Here is a 12,203-nt window from a genome sequence, read left to right on the forward strand (position 1 = left end):
TACACTAAGGTATAATTGAAATTTTCCTTAGAACTTAGTTTTCTTGCATTCCAAGGAATTATGTTATCTCACAAGTCCACCTAAGGAAAATGATTGGCACAAGCACTCAGTTGATGTTTATGAGAAGACATCCTGTAACAGTGGGGTCTTGGTTAGCTAAGAAAGTACTCTGTCTTATGATGAAGTATAATTTTATTCTTAAAGTAGGACACTAGTGATATAATTCTATCATAAATATGTTATCAAAAGAATAATTCTGCTATTAAAACATTCTAAGTACTTTTGCAAGAATAGTTAGTTGAATAGCAATGTGATAGCAATATATTTTTAAATATGTAACACAACAGAAAGTTGGTATTACATAATTTAAAAAAAATCTTCCTTGCCCAGTAATTGTACATTAAAATAGCAAAATAATAACTTCTACAAAAATGATTTAAACATGGAACCATTTTCAAAAGATTCATTAGGTCTCAGGGGGACCTTTGTATAATACAAACGATACTCAAAGCAGTGACCCCCAAGGCTGTCAAGGAAGCTTAAAGTAGAAATGCAGGAGCCAGGGTGCTTTGATTTAAACCATGTCTCCTAGATTCACACTGTAGCACAGGCCTGGGCATATGATGTGCACACATTAAGAAATCCATTGCATGAGCTACTGAATAATTTCCTTTATCGTATCCTTGTTCAAAGAAGACAAAAGGTAGAGTATACATTTTAGGAAAAAGCATATTAAAAATAAACCTCACTTTGAACATCTAGAGGATTGGCAATAGATGTGAAGTATATAAGAGTCTCTTTAAGTGAGGTACTGTTTCAAAATAATCAGTAGGTATTAACTCTTTAAATTCTCCTAAACTTCTCTGAGGTACACAATAGGCAGCAGTTTTGGGAACCCCTGATTTATAGCTGGTAGGTCAAAAGCACAGGAGTGCTGGGGCTTGTGATTGGAATCTGAAGTGGGAGAAGTCTTGTGGGATTGAGTCCTGTAACCTGTAGGGTCTGTGCAAACTCTGGGTATCTGTGTCTGAACTCAATGTTTAGACAATCAGTTGGTGTCTGGGGTGTTGATGAATTGGTTATTGATGTGGGGAATAAAAAAGAAGTTGGTGTTGGAAGTGTTGTGAGTGAAAAACAGCCCAGTTCCACGGAAAAGGCAGGAGCTGAACAGAAAATTACTCCCACTGGGAGGCACTAAGGGCATTTTCAGCTACTGCCCAACACTGCTGAGTTGTAATAGGAATATGGTTAGAGCCAATTTAGTCTTCATCTGCCCGCAGGACTTCTCAATGCTTTATTTCTCCCAGGAAGACATTAAAGAGGGTGGCTCTCTAATTCATAAATTACTGAGTCTCCATTCAACTTATATATCCAACAGGGTTTCCCAGAACTCATGTTCTGGTGCCAGTCTAGTATTATGGGGGGCAGCTTCCTGACAGGACTCTCACTGTCCTGCTGATGTAGGACATTAGACCAACATGAGTGACATTCACTAGGTCACTGGGTCAGCACTCCTGTCTTTTGGGGACACTGGTCCTGTATGTGTTAATTAAGTTATTAATTTTTCTACTGGATAATACACTAGAGTTCCAGAAACATTGGTAACAATATGGTATTTTTAATTATAATTTAACACATCTCTTACTAAGTAACAGGTACAATGTTAATCACCAGGCCAAATGAGAGGTTTGGATTAGATAATCACTGAAGGCCTATCAAAATTGAGAGAGGTTCTATAGTTGTAGTTCAGTGGTAGAACATGTGCTTAGCATATGTGAGGCCTCAGATTCAATCACTAGCACAAAAAATTTTTCAAAGAAAATCTACATTGAAAAATTCTAAAAATGTGAGTGTAAGTTTTCCTTTTATTTTATACAATGATAATGGGTTTATTTTATTGCCACTCATATTTGCTGCCTGTATTCTGAAAAAAAATCATAACAAAATATCCTAATGATATGATTTTACTAACTGGAAGATGACCTCAACAGTAACACCATATTCTGCTTCCAATTCTTTAAGCACAATGCTTACATGTTGTATTTTGTTTACATTTTTCTTATTAGTGACTGTTATAAAGCAGTATATTCCCTACTAGTTTTACATGAATTGAGACTAATGGCAACTTTTCAAAAGCCATCATAACCATCTGATCTTGATACCTTCCAACATTTTCCTTCGATTATGCCCCTTCCTTGATTATGCCTTTTCCTTGATTATGCCTCTATTGTCCCATTCTCATGATATGGACATTCATTTAGCTAATGCATTGAGCCATTTCATCTCCTGCTCCCCACTCTGACTACCAGTCTAGTTCTAAGCACAGTTTGCATATTCAATCTGGTTGGTCATTGTTTCACAAGATAGATTTTCTTAACCAACAAGTCTACTCCATAATTGGACTAAACACTTCAGTCTGCACTTTTATGTCAGTATCCTTTTCTGATTAAGAATTAGAATGTCAAATAACTTGACATTTAAGAGAGACGATCCATTTTTAAAGTTCAAGTTTTTGCAAGCAGTTATAAATTAAGTTATAAAGTTGACTATGTATATTAATGTTATTTTTAAGGGACATAGTTAAAATAAACAAAGTTTTTTAGACATATACTTAAAACTCATCAGCAGCATAGACTACTAGTTCTTAATTGATTTTTCACTATTAATGTTCTTGTACTTACTTTTTTCATTGAAATGAAAAAAAAGATCTTGTTGTTTATATTAACACAGAAGAAATTACCCAAAGTGAGGAAGAAAATGTTAAGGTTAATATAAAAATGTACTATTTAAAAAGCAAATGACACAAATAGTATTTAAAAAAAAATCTAAAGAACCAAAGAAGAAAAAGAAAAAAAAAAAAACCTACCAAACATAGCATTAAAGTGACAAAAAAAGTTCACAATTACAAATTTTTAAAGAATGTCTAGTTTTCCCAATTTACAGTTTCAACTTTCCCATAGCAGCCTGTTAGTTTTTCTTACTTCCAATAAAGATTTTAAAAAACAAGTGCTTTAGAAGCAATGATTCACTTGCTGTCATCCAAAGCTCTGATATAAATTTGGCAAGTTTCCATATGTTTCACTGGAGTCTTATTTACTTCTTAGAAGTTAAAGAGCTGGAGATGTGGAAAGATCCATCAAGAAGAGACATTTAGTGCCTCTGGGCAACCTTGTATACTTATTTTTGTGTTAACAAAACTCATGTTCAAGTGTAATCACTGCTGGCTTCAAGCAGGTAGGTGTGACATACATCTTTTTTTGTTGATTGGTTTATTTGGTTGTGTTGGAAGTGGAATCAAGGCCCTCACACATACCAGGAAGGTACTGTACCCTTGAGCTACATTCCCAGTCCCAGATACGAAATAATCCTGTGGCTCATAATTCTAAGTGACCCTATTTAACATCATCTACCACTCTTCCACTCCAGTCATAGAATCTGTCCATTAAGGTTCCAATCAGTCCATATGTGGATATTTCCTAAGTATACCTGACTATATCTTTACTCAGATTCTTCATCACTTTATCTGCTTTTTTTAATTGAAATAAAAAAGATCTTGAAATGAAAAAAAAGATCTTGTTGTTTATATTAACCCAGAAAATAAATACCAGCAATTATTCTCTCATATACTTCAATCCCTCACCCCAGAAGGTCTCATCAACAGAGGACAATAAGATGACTCATCCTACTTGTAGCCTTTGGTTATGCATTTGATGATGTCTCATTTCCTTACATGCATGATATGGCTGAAAATGAACTAATGCTCTTTCAATGAAAATTGCTTCATCTCCACTGAGTTTGAAGCTGCCATCCTTTGCAATCAACCACTATCCACACTGCTTCAGTCTGGTTTATGATGACTGAATACAGAGATTTTTCATATATTATGCATATAAATTGGATATTAGCTGCAGTTCATATACATCCCTCCTGTTCCCATTTACAGCTTTTAAAAAAATCCATTTAGATGAGTTTTAGGGCAGTTCTTCAATAATAGATACCTATCACTCTAATAAATACAGACTTTTGGTGATACTAATGTGTAGGTTCATCAATTATAGCAAATGCTCCATTCTGGCTCAGATCTTAATAGTGGGAGAAGCTATGTTTACAGGAAGGTAGCATATCAGAAATTTTGGTACTCACTCAATTTTGCCCTGAACTTAAAACTGTTCTAAAAATAAAGTTTGCATGTTAGTAGACCTTGGAAATGTTATACTATGATAAAACAAAGCAGAAACAACAATAGAATCAGACATTTACATTATCATCACCATTATCATCAATAACATTCCTCTGAAATGGACAAAAAAGAACTTCTGTAGTTTTGATTGGCATTTCTCTGATTGTTAGATATGATGAACATTTTTTCATATATTTGTTGATTGATTCTATTTCTTCTTCTGTGAAGTGTTCAGTTCCTTAGCCCATTTATTGGTTTGGCTACTTTTTTTTTTTTGGTGTTAGGTTTTTTAAGTCCTTTATATATACTGGAGATCAGTGTTGTAGGATAATTAAAGATTTTAAGTAAAATTTAAATGATAAATCTAAGTAATGATTTTAAGATCAGGGAGAAGACAACGTTAAGTATCAACATTACTTTTAAAACTCTATACACTTTAAATAATTGATCAATGTAAGTAACTTTGTCTAATTCCCACACCAAATCAAAATTATTTCTAACATGTAATCCCAATGATCTATTGGATAGATTTTAAAGTATGTACATGTTCATTTGGAGTTTTAATGGAGCTTCCTAGAGAAATTGGTGGGGGGCAGCACTTTCTTTAGTTCACATTGCAGATCTAGAGATACTCTAAATATATCCTTCACTTTCAAATCTACATGAAAATAAGTGCCTCAAGTTTGCACTAAGACTGTTTATGTGTTAAACTGTCCACAGGGTCTTTAAAAAGTGCAGTGATACTGCATTAGGTGATGAGGACATTTTGTTATTAGAAAACATATTATAAAATGTCACAAGCCATCCATGGACTGTGTATGTGAGCTATGCACATTTGAGCACATGAGGGGCCTGGCCTGACATTATTGCCTGATTGGGCTGTGCGATACAGGTGTGCCTTTTCTCTCGCTCTGCCTGTGATCCCACACAGTACCTGAGATGGGTGTGGTTTTCCAAGGTGTCAATCAACCTGCTGACCACAAGACATCTCCAAGCAAGACTCCACCTTCAAAACCCAGTCTCTTGCCTCTCTTGCCTTTCTTGCTCCCCTTGCCTTCCAGCATGGGAGCTAAAACCTGAGGTCTCAGAAATGTCCTTGACCCCTGAAAAAAGATATTTCTGTGTTTGTTTGGTTTTTTTAGTTGCCAGCCCAGCCAGCTGGTGACAATAAAACAAAGATATAGTGAAATTAAATCCTGCCAGCCACAGTGAATGGATGAAGTTACATTTATCCTTCATTTGTATGTACTGCTCCAATTTGAATTTTGATGTGAATGACAAAAAATAAACAGGTAAATGTCTGTACCCTTGGATCCTTGGGACTAAAAGGCTTCTATCATTTTTTTTGGGGGGGGGAGATTGAACCACTTGACCACTGACCACTTGTCCACTGAGCCACATCCCCAGTAATATTTTGTATTTTATCTAGAGACAGGGACTCACTGAGTTGCTTAGCACCTCACTTTTGCTGAAGCTGGCTTTGAACTCACAATTCTCCTGCCTCAAGCTCCCAAGACACTGGGATTACAGGCGTGCACCACCGCACCCGGCTAGGTTTTTATCTTTATATTATCAAACTGACTGACTCTATTCTACATCTGGAAGAAGTCTATTTGTTTCCAGGTTCTACTATTTCTTACGTGAATTCTGAGAAGCATCTAAAACACAAACCCTGCACTTGCCATGTCCTCTACAGAGTCACATTGCTGATGTGCTCTTTAAATTAATCTAAAATATGATTTACAATAATTTCCTTTCCACAATCTATTCAAGGAACAGCCTGAAGGAGAAAACTATCAACATTAGGAAGGTAATATTTTAGGCCACTAGTGGAAAAAGACCTGTGTAATTTTACTTGATTTAAACCACAGAGCTGTTTAACTTGGTTCCTATGTTAGGAATTCAATAACATAAGCCAAAACTTCAAATGTTTATATCACAGACTTCTCACTGTCTCTGTTTTTCTGGGAAAATTTAATCCAACTGTCTTTCAATACAACTGGACTGTGACCCTTAAAAATAGCCAAAGGACGGCTGGGGAAATGTGGGTGGCACCAATATCTTGCATCAATTAAAGGCAGCTGCAATTCTACATTAGCATCATTGTTTTAATCTCCTTAATATGGAAAATTAGCTTCAAGTTTTTATATTATACGACAAATAAACTACAAGTTCTTGGTGAATTTTTGCATTTACAGGTTATGCTTCATTGATTTTCTTTTAATGTGCTCTCAATGTATACTGTAAAAGCAGGACTCACAATTATTTGAACTTCCAAGACTGAATGAAAAATTAGATTCTAGGGAGGGATAAGATTGCATTAATTCCAGATTCAATGGATATATTTTTTTACCCAATAGCAAATATTCTGGCCTTTAGAATATAGATTAATAATATCAGAAATGTTTAACATGAAAAGCCAGCACTAAAAGGACTTAGGAAATAGCTGTACAATGCTCTTTTATTCCTCATTTCAGACAAGTAGTATAAAGCTCAGAATGATAACAACTTCTTAAAAGTTGCAAGCTACTTAGAGCCAGAGCCAGATCTCCTAATCCAATGTTTAACATGCTGCTCTCAGTAACAGTTCAACTAGACAACCACTGGGGGTCTTCAGAGTAGAAATTTCAATACTTATGCATCTTTTGGGTATGTTTACAATCTCTCAGTGGTGCTTATTTCAGACTCAAAGGAATCCTGAGGGTTAGAACTACCTACAGTCATCAATTCCATCTGCACTCTTAACTACACACAGCCAGCAAATCATTGTTAAGGAGAAAACTATGAACTGTGAGTTTGCCAATGTTAATTGAACAGAAAGTAGTCAATTCAGATGAGATTTAGTCTTCACACTCATTCAGTCATGCTTGTATTTTACTCATTCAACCAACATTTACTGAGCAACTACTGGATGCTAAACAGTCTACTCTGTGCTTCTGGGAACAACAGAGGAAACACAGGTCAAATTCTGCACTCACAGAATTTACAATCAAGTAATTGAAGCAAAAGATATTTTTACAAGTGAATCAAATAATTTCAGTGTACCAGAGTGCTATTGAAGAAGCTAAGTTGGAGGGTAATAAGGGGAGTTTCTATTTGTAGCAATGTGACATAGACTGTGACCTCTATAATGAGAAAACGACAACCACATGAGAATCTGGACGAGTGTTCCAGGCAAAGGGAAAGACCATGCACAAGGTAACGATGTGGGAACAAATGTGGGATTTTGCAGCACCATAGTGCACAAGAAGCAGCAAGGGACAGAGATACATGCTGATAAAGGATTTGAATTATTTTGCCTAAGATGAGGAAGACAAATCATCAAGTAGGAAATGAGACTGAATACCCACTCTTGATTTTATTATATGTAGATAGAACAAACCTCTGTAATAGGAAAGCACAGCAATTCAAAATCAAGTGTAATATACTTATTCCAAATTCATATGGGAAATAAAGTTGTTCAGGTAAGTGCTAAAGTGTGTCTTTGCTAATAATAAGAAAAAAAAACAATAGTTAAGGCATTTTGACCACCTGGAACTCATAACTGCATTCTGTTGAAAGCCAAATGGGTCTATAAATACACAACTGTCTGGTTTATTTTCTAAAATCTGCTACATATTAAAGTTGAACCTAATCAAATGACAAAATGTTCTTTCAATTATATGCATTTATTTTGCATTAGTGAAATCTATTTATATAATACAGGCTTCATATTTGTTATATGTAAAAACAGCATATATGTGTGTGTGTGTGTGTGTGTGTAGATAAATAGATAAATAATTTATTAGAGAATTAGGTATCCATATTAGGTTAAATGTCCATACATTTAAAAATAAAAACCATGGGTCACTTGAGATTGAAGGACATGCATCAAGCATATGAAATCCCAACTTTGCATCTAGCTGTCTGTGTTACCAAGTTTCTAATCCTCCTTGAATCTCATGTCTTTTCTCAAAAATATAGGTAAGTATGCTTTGGTATACTATGGGTGAGGAGGAAATGAACCAAGAATTTCTAAGTATCTAATGCAAAGAACAAACACAGTAAATTTCAGTGTTTTTACTCCTCCAATGTGTTTTTTGAATAAGAAAGTAGTAACTACAATATGAAAAATACAATTATACAGATTGCATTTGTCTCTTAATCAAAATTTCATAGTGCTGCTCACATAAGAGAGAAAGGTAAGACAAAGAAATGGTTTCTAAAGCTTTTTATATGTCAAATTCTAAATTAAGACCTTGTGTTTCTAATTGTTCTGCTGCCTAGAACCATCTTATTTTGACTGTTTTGCTTCTCTATAGTTTTCAGTGTGTTTCCTTCATCTCAGACACACACGTGCCCAAACACAGTAAATCACAGTTAATTGCATGTCTTAAATTAAAAGACAAAAATAATGCACAATTAATTGGGGGAAATTGTCAGTTGGTGAATGAGTCTCGCTCATTACTCTCCCTGCACAGGATGTACACCAAGTGAGCATTCCAAGCTAGAAGAATCAGCCCAAGACACCAAGGGGAGGGGCCTGGGCTCAACCCTCTGCAGAGCAGTCTGGGCGGAAGAACCAAATGCTTGTAGCACATACAGCTTTCACTACAAAGATGCTCAGTAAAGGATTGTGCCAATTAGAAGGAACTAGAATTCTCATTGATAAGGGATTGAAGATTGACTAGGTTGTGGGCAATAAGCATGACAATTCTGCCATTCTTAATAAGAAAATGTTCATGGCATATTCTTACATGAAAAAATGCTTGAAAAACAGTATTTCATTTTTTTAAGGATAGGTAATAAACACATGAGGCTGGAAATGAGAGGAGGAGTAGAAGGGGGAGGAGAAAGGCACTGGAAAATTCATAATTGTTAATATTGTCATTTCTGAGTTGTTCATACTTTCCAAATTTTCTAAAAAAATTGTTTAAAAATTAGATTCTAAGTTGTTTCTCAATCTAGTATTATAAAACATCAGTTTTTTATGTTTATATTAGTATATAATAATTATACATTACAGTGGGGTTCACTGACATTCATATATATACATAAAATAATTTGCTCCCATATACTCCTCAGTATTTTCCCCTCCCTCCCCTCACATCCCCATTTCCCTTCCTCTACAATTCTGGTCTTTATTCTACTAATTTGCACATATATTGTTTTTCATTGCTGCATTACAACTATACATAAAAGTGGAATTCAGTGTGGTATATTCATTTTATTCTCCAGTTCTTCCCCTTCTCCTCTCTTCCTCCCTCCCTCTTGATCTCCTACCTTTCTTATACTGATCTTCCTTCTGTTTTTGTCAAATCCCTCATTTTATTCCTTTTTTTCTCTCTAGCTTCTGTATATGAGGGAAAACATTTGTCCCTTAACTTTCTAAATGTGGCTTATTTCACTGAGCATGATGTTATTCAATTTTAAAGATTCATTAGAATCTTTTAAGACAAACTTACCTGGCTATTATAATATCATCATTTTAAAATTTAAAAATAATTTCCAATAAGCACATCCATACAATCCTATTGTATCCTTGGCTATACAGACAAACCAATTCTATGAAAATATATTTTAAAATTACACAAAAACATGTTCAATACAATTAAATGTCAATATAATAATTTATTACAATAAAGACCTTATAGTATATTGGCATGCCATAAAGAAATCACTGTAAGTTCCTTGTAATTTACTCACACTGACAAACCACAAAATATATTCACAGGAAAATTAATACCTCTGAATTTGAGGAAAAGTAAACCTTCTCACCCCAATGCATCTACCCTGCCATTATTTTCTACAGTATAGTAGACTTTATATCTAGCCACTTAGAATAATCTTGATGCTAAATCTAGAAACAACAACAACAAAAACACACACACACAAATATACAAACACAGTTTCATCATTTTTTATCAAAGTGGGTAAATACAAAAAAGTTTTGTAATATATCACTAGTAATGGTGACTTTCCCTTTATTTCACTTTTGGAAGAAAAAAATACAAAAAGCCCAACAGAATACATTCATTCCAAAGTCATTCAACCATCTGCTAACCTTGAAATACAAAAATAATCATTTCCTGCCTTCTTTTATTTATTGGGGTTTGGACTGGGAAAAGATAATCATATATCATCAAAAGCCCATATCACATCATCAGGCATCTATGTCCCAAGGGTAATATTTTTATTCCATTCTTAATGGAACGATTTTCTAATCAGAATATGTATTCAAACATAATTGAGGTAATGCAATGTCAACATGTGATGCTGCCATCAAGCAACATTCCCCAGCGCTGGGAGTCAACTGAACAGAATGTCTGGTGGGAAACAGAGTCTGAGCAATGCAGCAATGTAAGCCTTGGCCAAAAAAAGGACACAAGAGTTCTGAACCCCTTCAGATGCTCAAAGCCATGTGTGGAGGAAAGTATCTAAGCTGGAAGAGGCCAATCTTAAAACTTCTTAGGAAGGACTGACTTATAATGGGCCCATTAGAATCCCAACTTTTAAATAGAAATGTGCCTACAATTATAATGTAAAAAATATTTGATACAAAAGTCATTTTTTGAAAGGTCAAGCTGTCCCTAGATTTCTAAGTTATAAATCCTTAGGTAGCATACATTATTGATTACTATATATCCTACAATTCCCTGAAATGGCTCATTTGACTTTAAATTTCTTAAATTTTGAAAAAATATTTGTAATTGATGAAGTTCAGTGATGAACTATCATATCCTTCTATTTTTGAGTATACTTGATATTATCATAATAAACAGTAAAAAAAAAAGATGTTCTTGAGTATATTTTATGCTCAACATTTTACTGCCATTTCCTTTGGAAACATATATTGAGATCTGATTCATGCTTATAGTTATTTAAGTAAGTCTCAATAAGCAGCCTAGATTTTTAAAAAAATCCATCCACCATTATGTTTTATGTTATATTAAAAAAGAAGAAAAAATCTTCTTTCCAGAAAAAAATTTACCATGCTCTATGATGACAGAAGTGTGCCCCTAACAAATGCAGTGCCACCATCTGCCTGGCACTTTCACCGTGTGACAAAATAGACTGGTAATTAACTGCTTTCCTACCGAAATCTGCCAGCTTCAACTCCCCCGTGTCACTGATCAGAAGATTCTGTGGTTTCAGGTCTCTGTGCAAAATATAACGCTGGTGGATGTAAGACAGCCCTCGCAGCAACTGAAATAAAAACAACTGAAAAAATAGGGAGACAAAAGTTAAAACCTGAATTCAGACAAATGCCAGTTTCTATATATAGTCTGACAAATACTTGAATTTAGTGAAAATGGATACCCATCACTAAATTTTCTACCAAATTATTAAATAGAATGTACCAGGATTAGAATGTAAATCCCTAATCCATTAAGAAATAAATCTGGAAATTGCTAACAACCTATTGTATCGGAGAGATCTGCATTCTCATCTATGCTCTATAAATTGAGCAAAATGTAAAAAAAAATCAATTCTTTACAATATTTTATTTCTCCAGGTCTAAAATGATGTCTAGGAGAGACATTCATAATATCATAACATATAAAAGAGTACTGTTTATGTAAATGTGTACATATTTAATTCCATAGAAATGACATAAACATGGCACCCATGGATTGACCCATTAACATGCTTTAAGGAAGAGAAAGATAAGATGACTTTAAATAATTAAAACAAAAACAGTCACATGGTCCAATTAATACTCTACTGTAATTATACTGCTCTTGCACATATGGCCATAGAGATTAGGTTATTGCCTAAAGACAGACATGTACCTTCACTAATTACAGAGCAGCCCTATCCTAATGGGGGAAGAAATAGAAAACAGAGACGTAAAGGATTCAAAGGCAACACTTGGGTGAAAAATAACTTAAATGATTAATGGCTTTCTCTGTGAAATTGCATCTTATCAAATGTCTACATTTTGATAACAAAATGTATGATGTTAGACTTCCCAGTATTCTGTTTATGAAAAAGAGATTATTGTAAAACTATGTACTTGCCAAATTATTCTGACATGGTATTT

General features: G+C 34.4%; 1 protein-coding gene across 4 annotated transcripts in view; it reads right to left on the minus strand.

Annotated features, from left to right (window-relative positions):
- Positions 1-12,203, minus strand: part of Cdk14 (cyclin dependent kinase 14) — a 701,075-nt gene that overhangs the window by 245,925 nt on the left and 442,947 nt on the right. For all 4 annotated transcript variants that reach the window (XM_078040445.1, XM_005334679.5, XM_021732783.3 and 1 more), the window contains one exon: positions 11,257-11,380. In XM_078040445.1, the coding sequence (XP_077896571.1) occupies positions 11,257-11,380 (124 nt within the window). The remainder of the gene's footprint in view (positions 1-11,256; positions 11,381-12,203) is intronic.

The sequence above is a fragment of the Ictidomys tridecemlineatus genome, chromosome 2 (genome assembly GCF_052094955.1).
Source record: "Ictidomys tridecemlineatus isolate mIctTri1 chromosome 2, mIctTri1.hap1, whole genome shotgun sequence".
NCBI lineage: Eukaryota > Metazoa > Chordata > Mammalia > Rodentia > Sciuridae > Ictidomys > Ictidomys tridecemlineatus.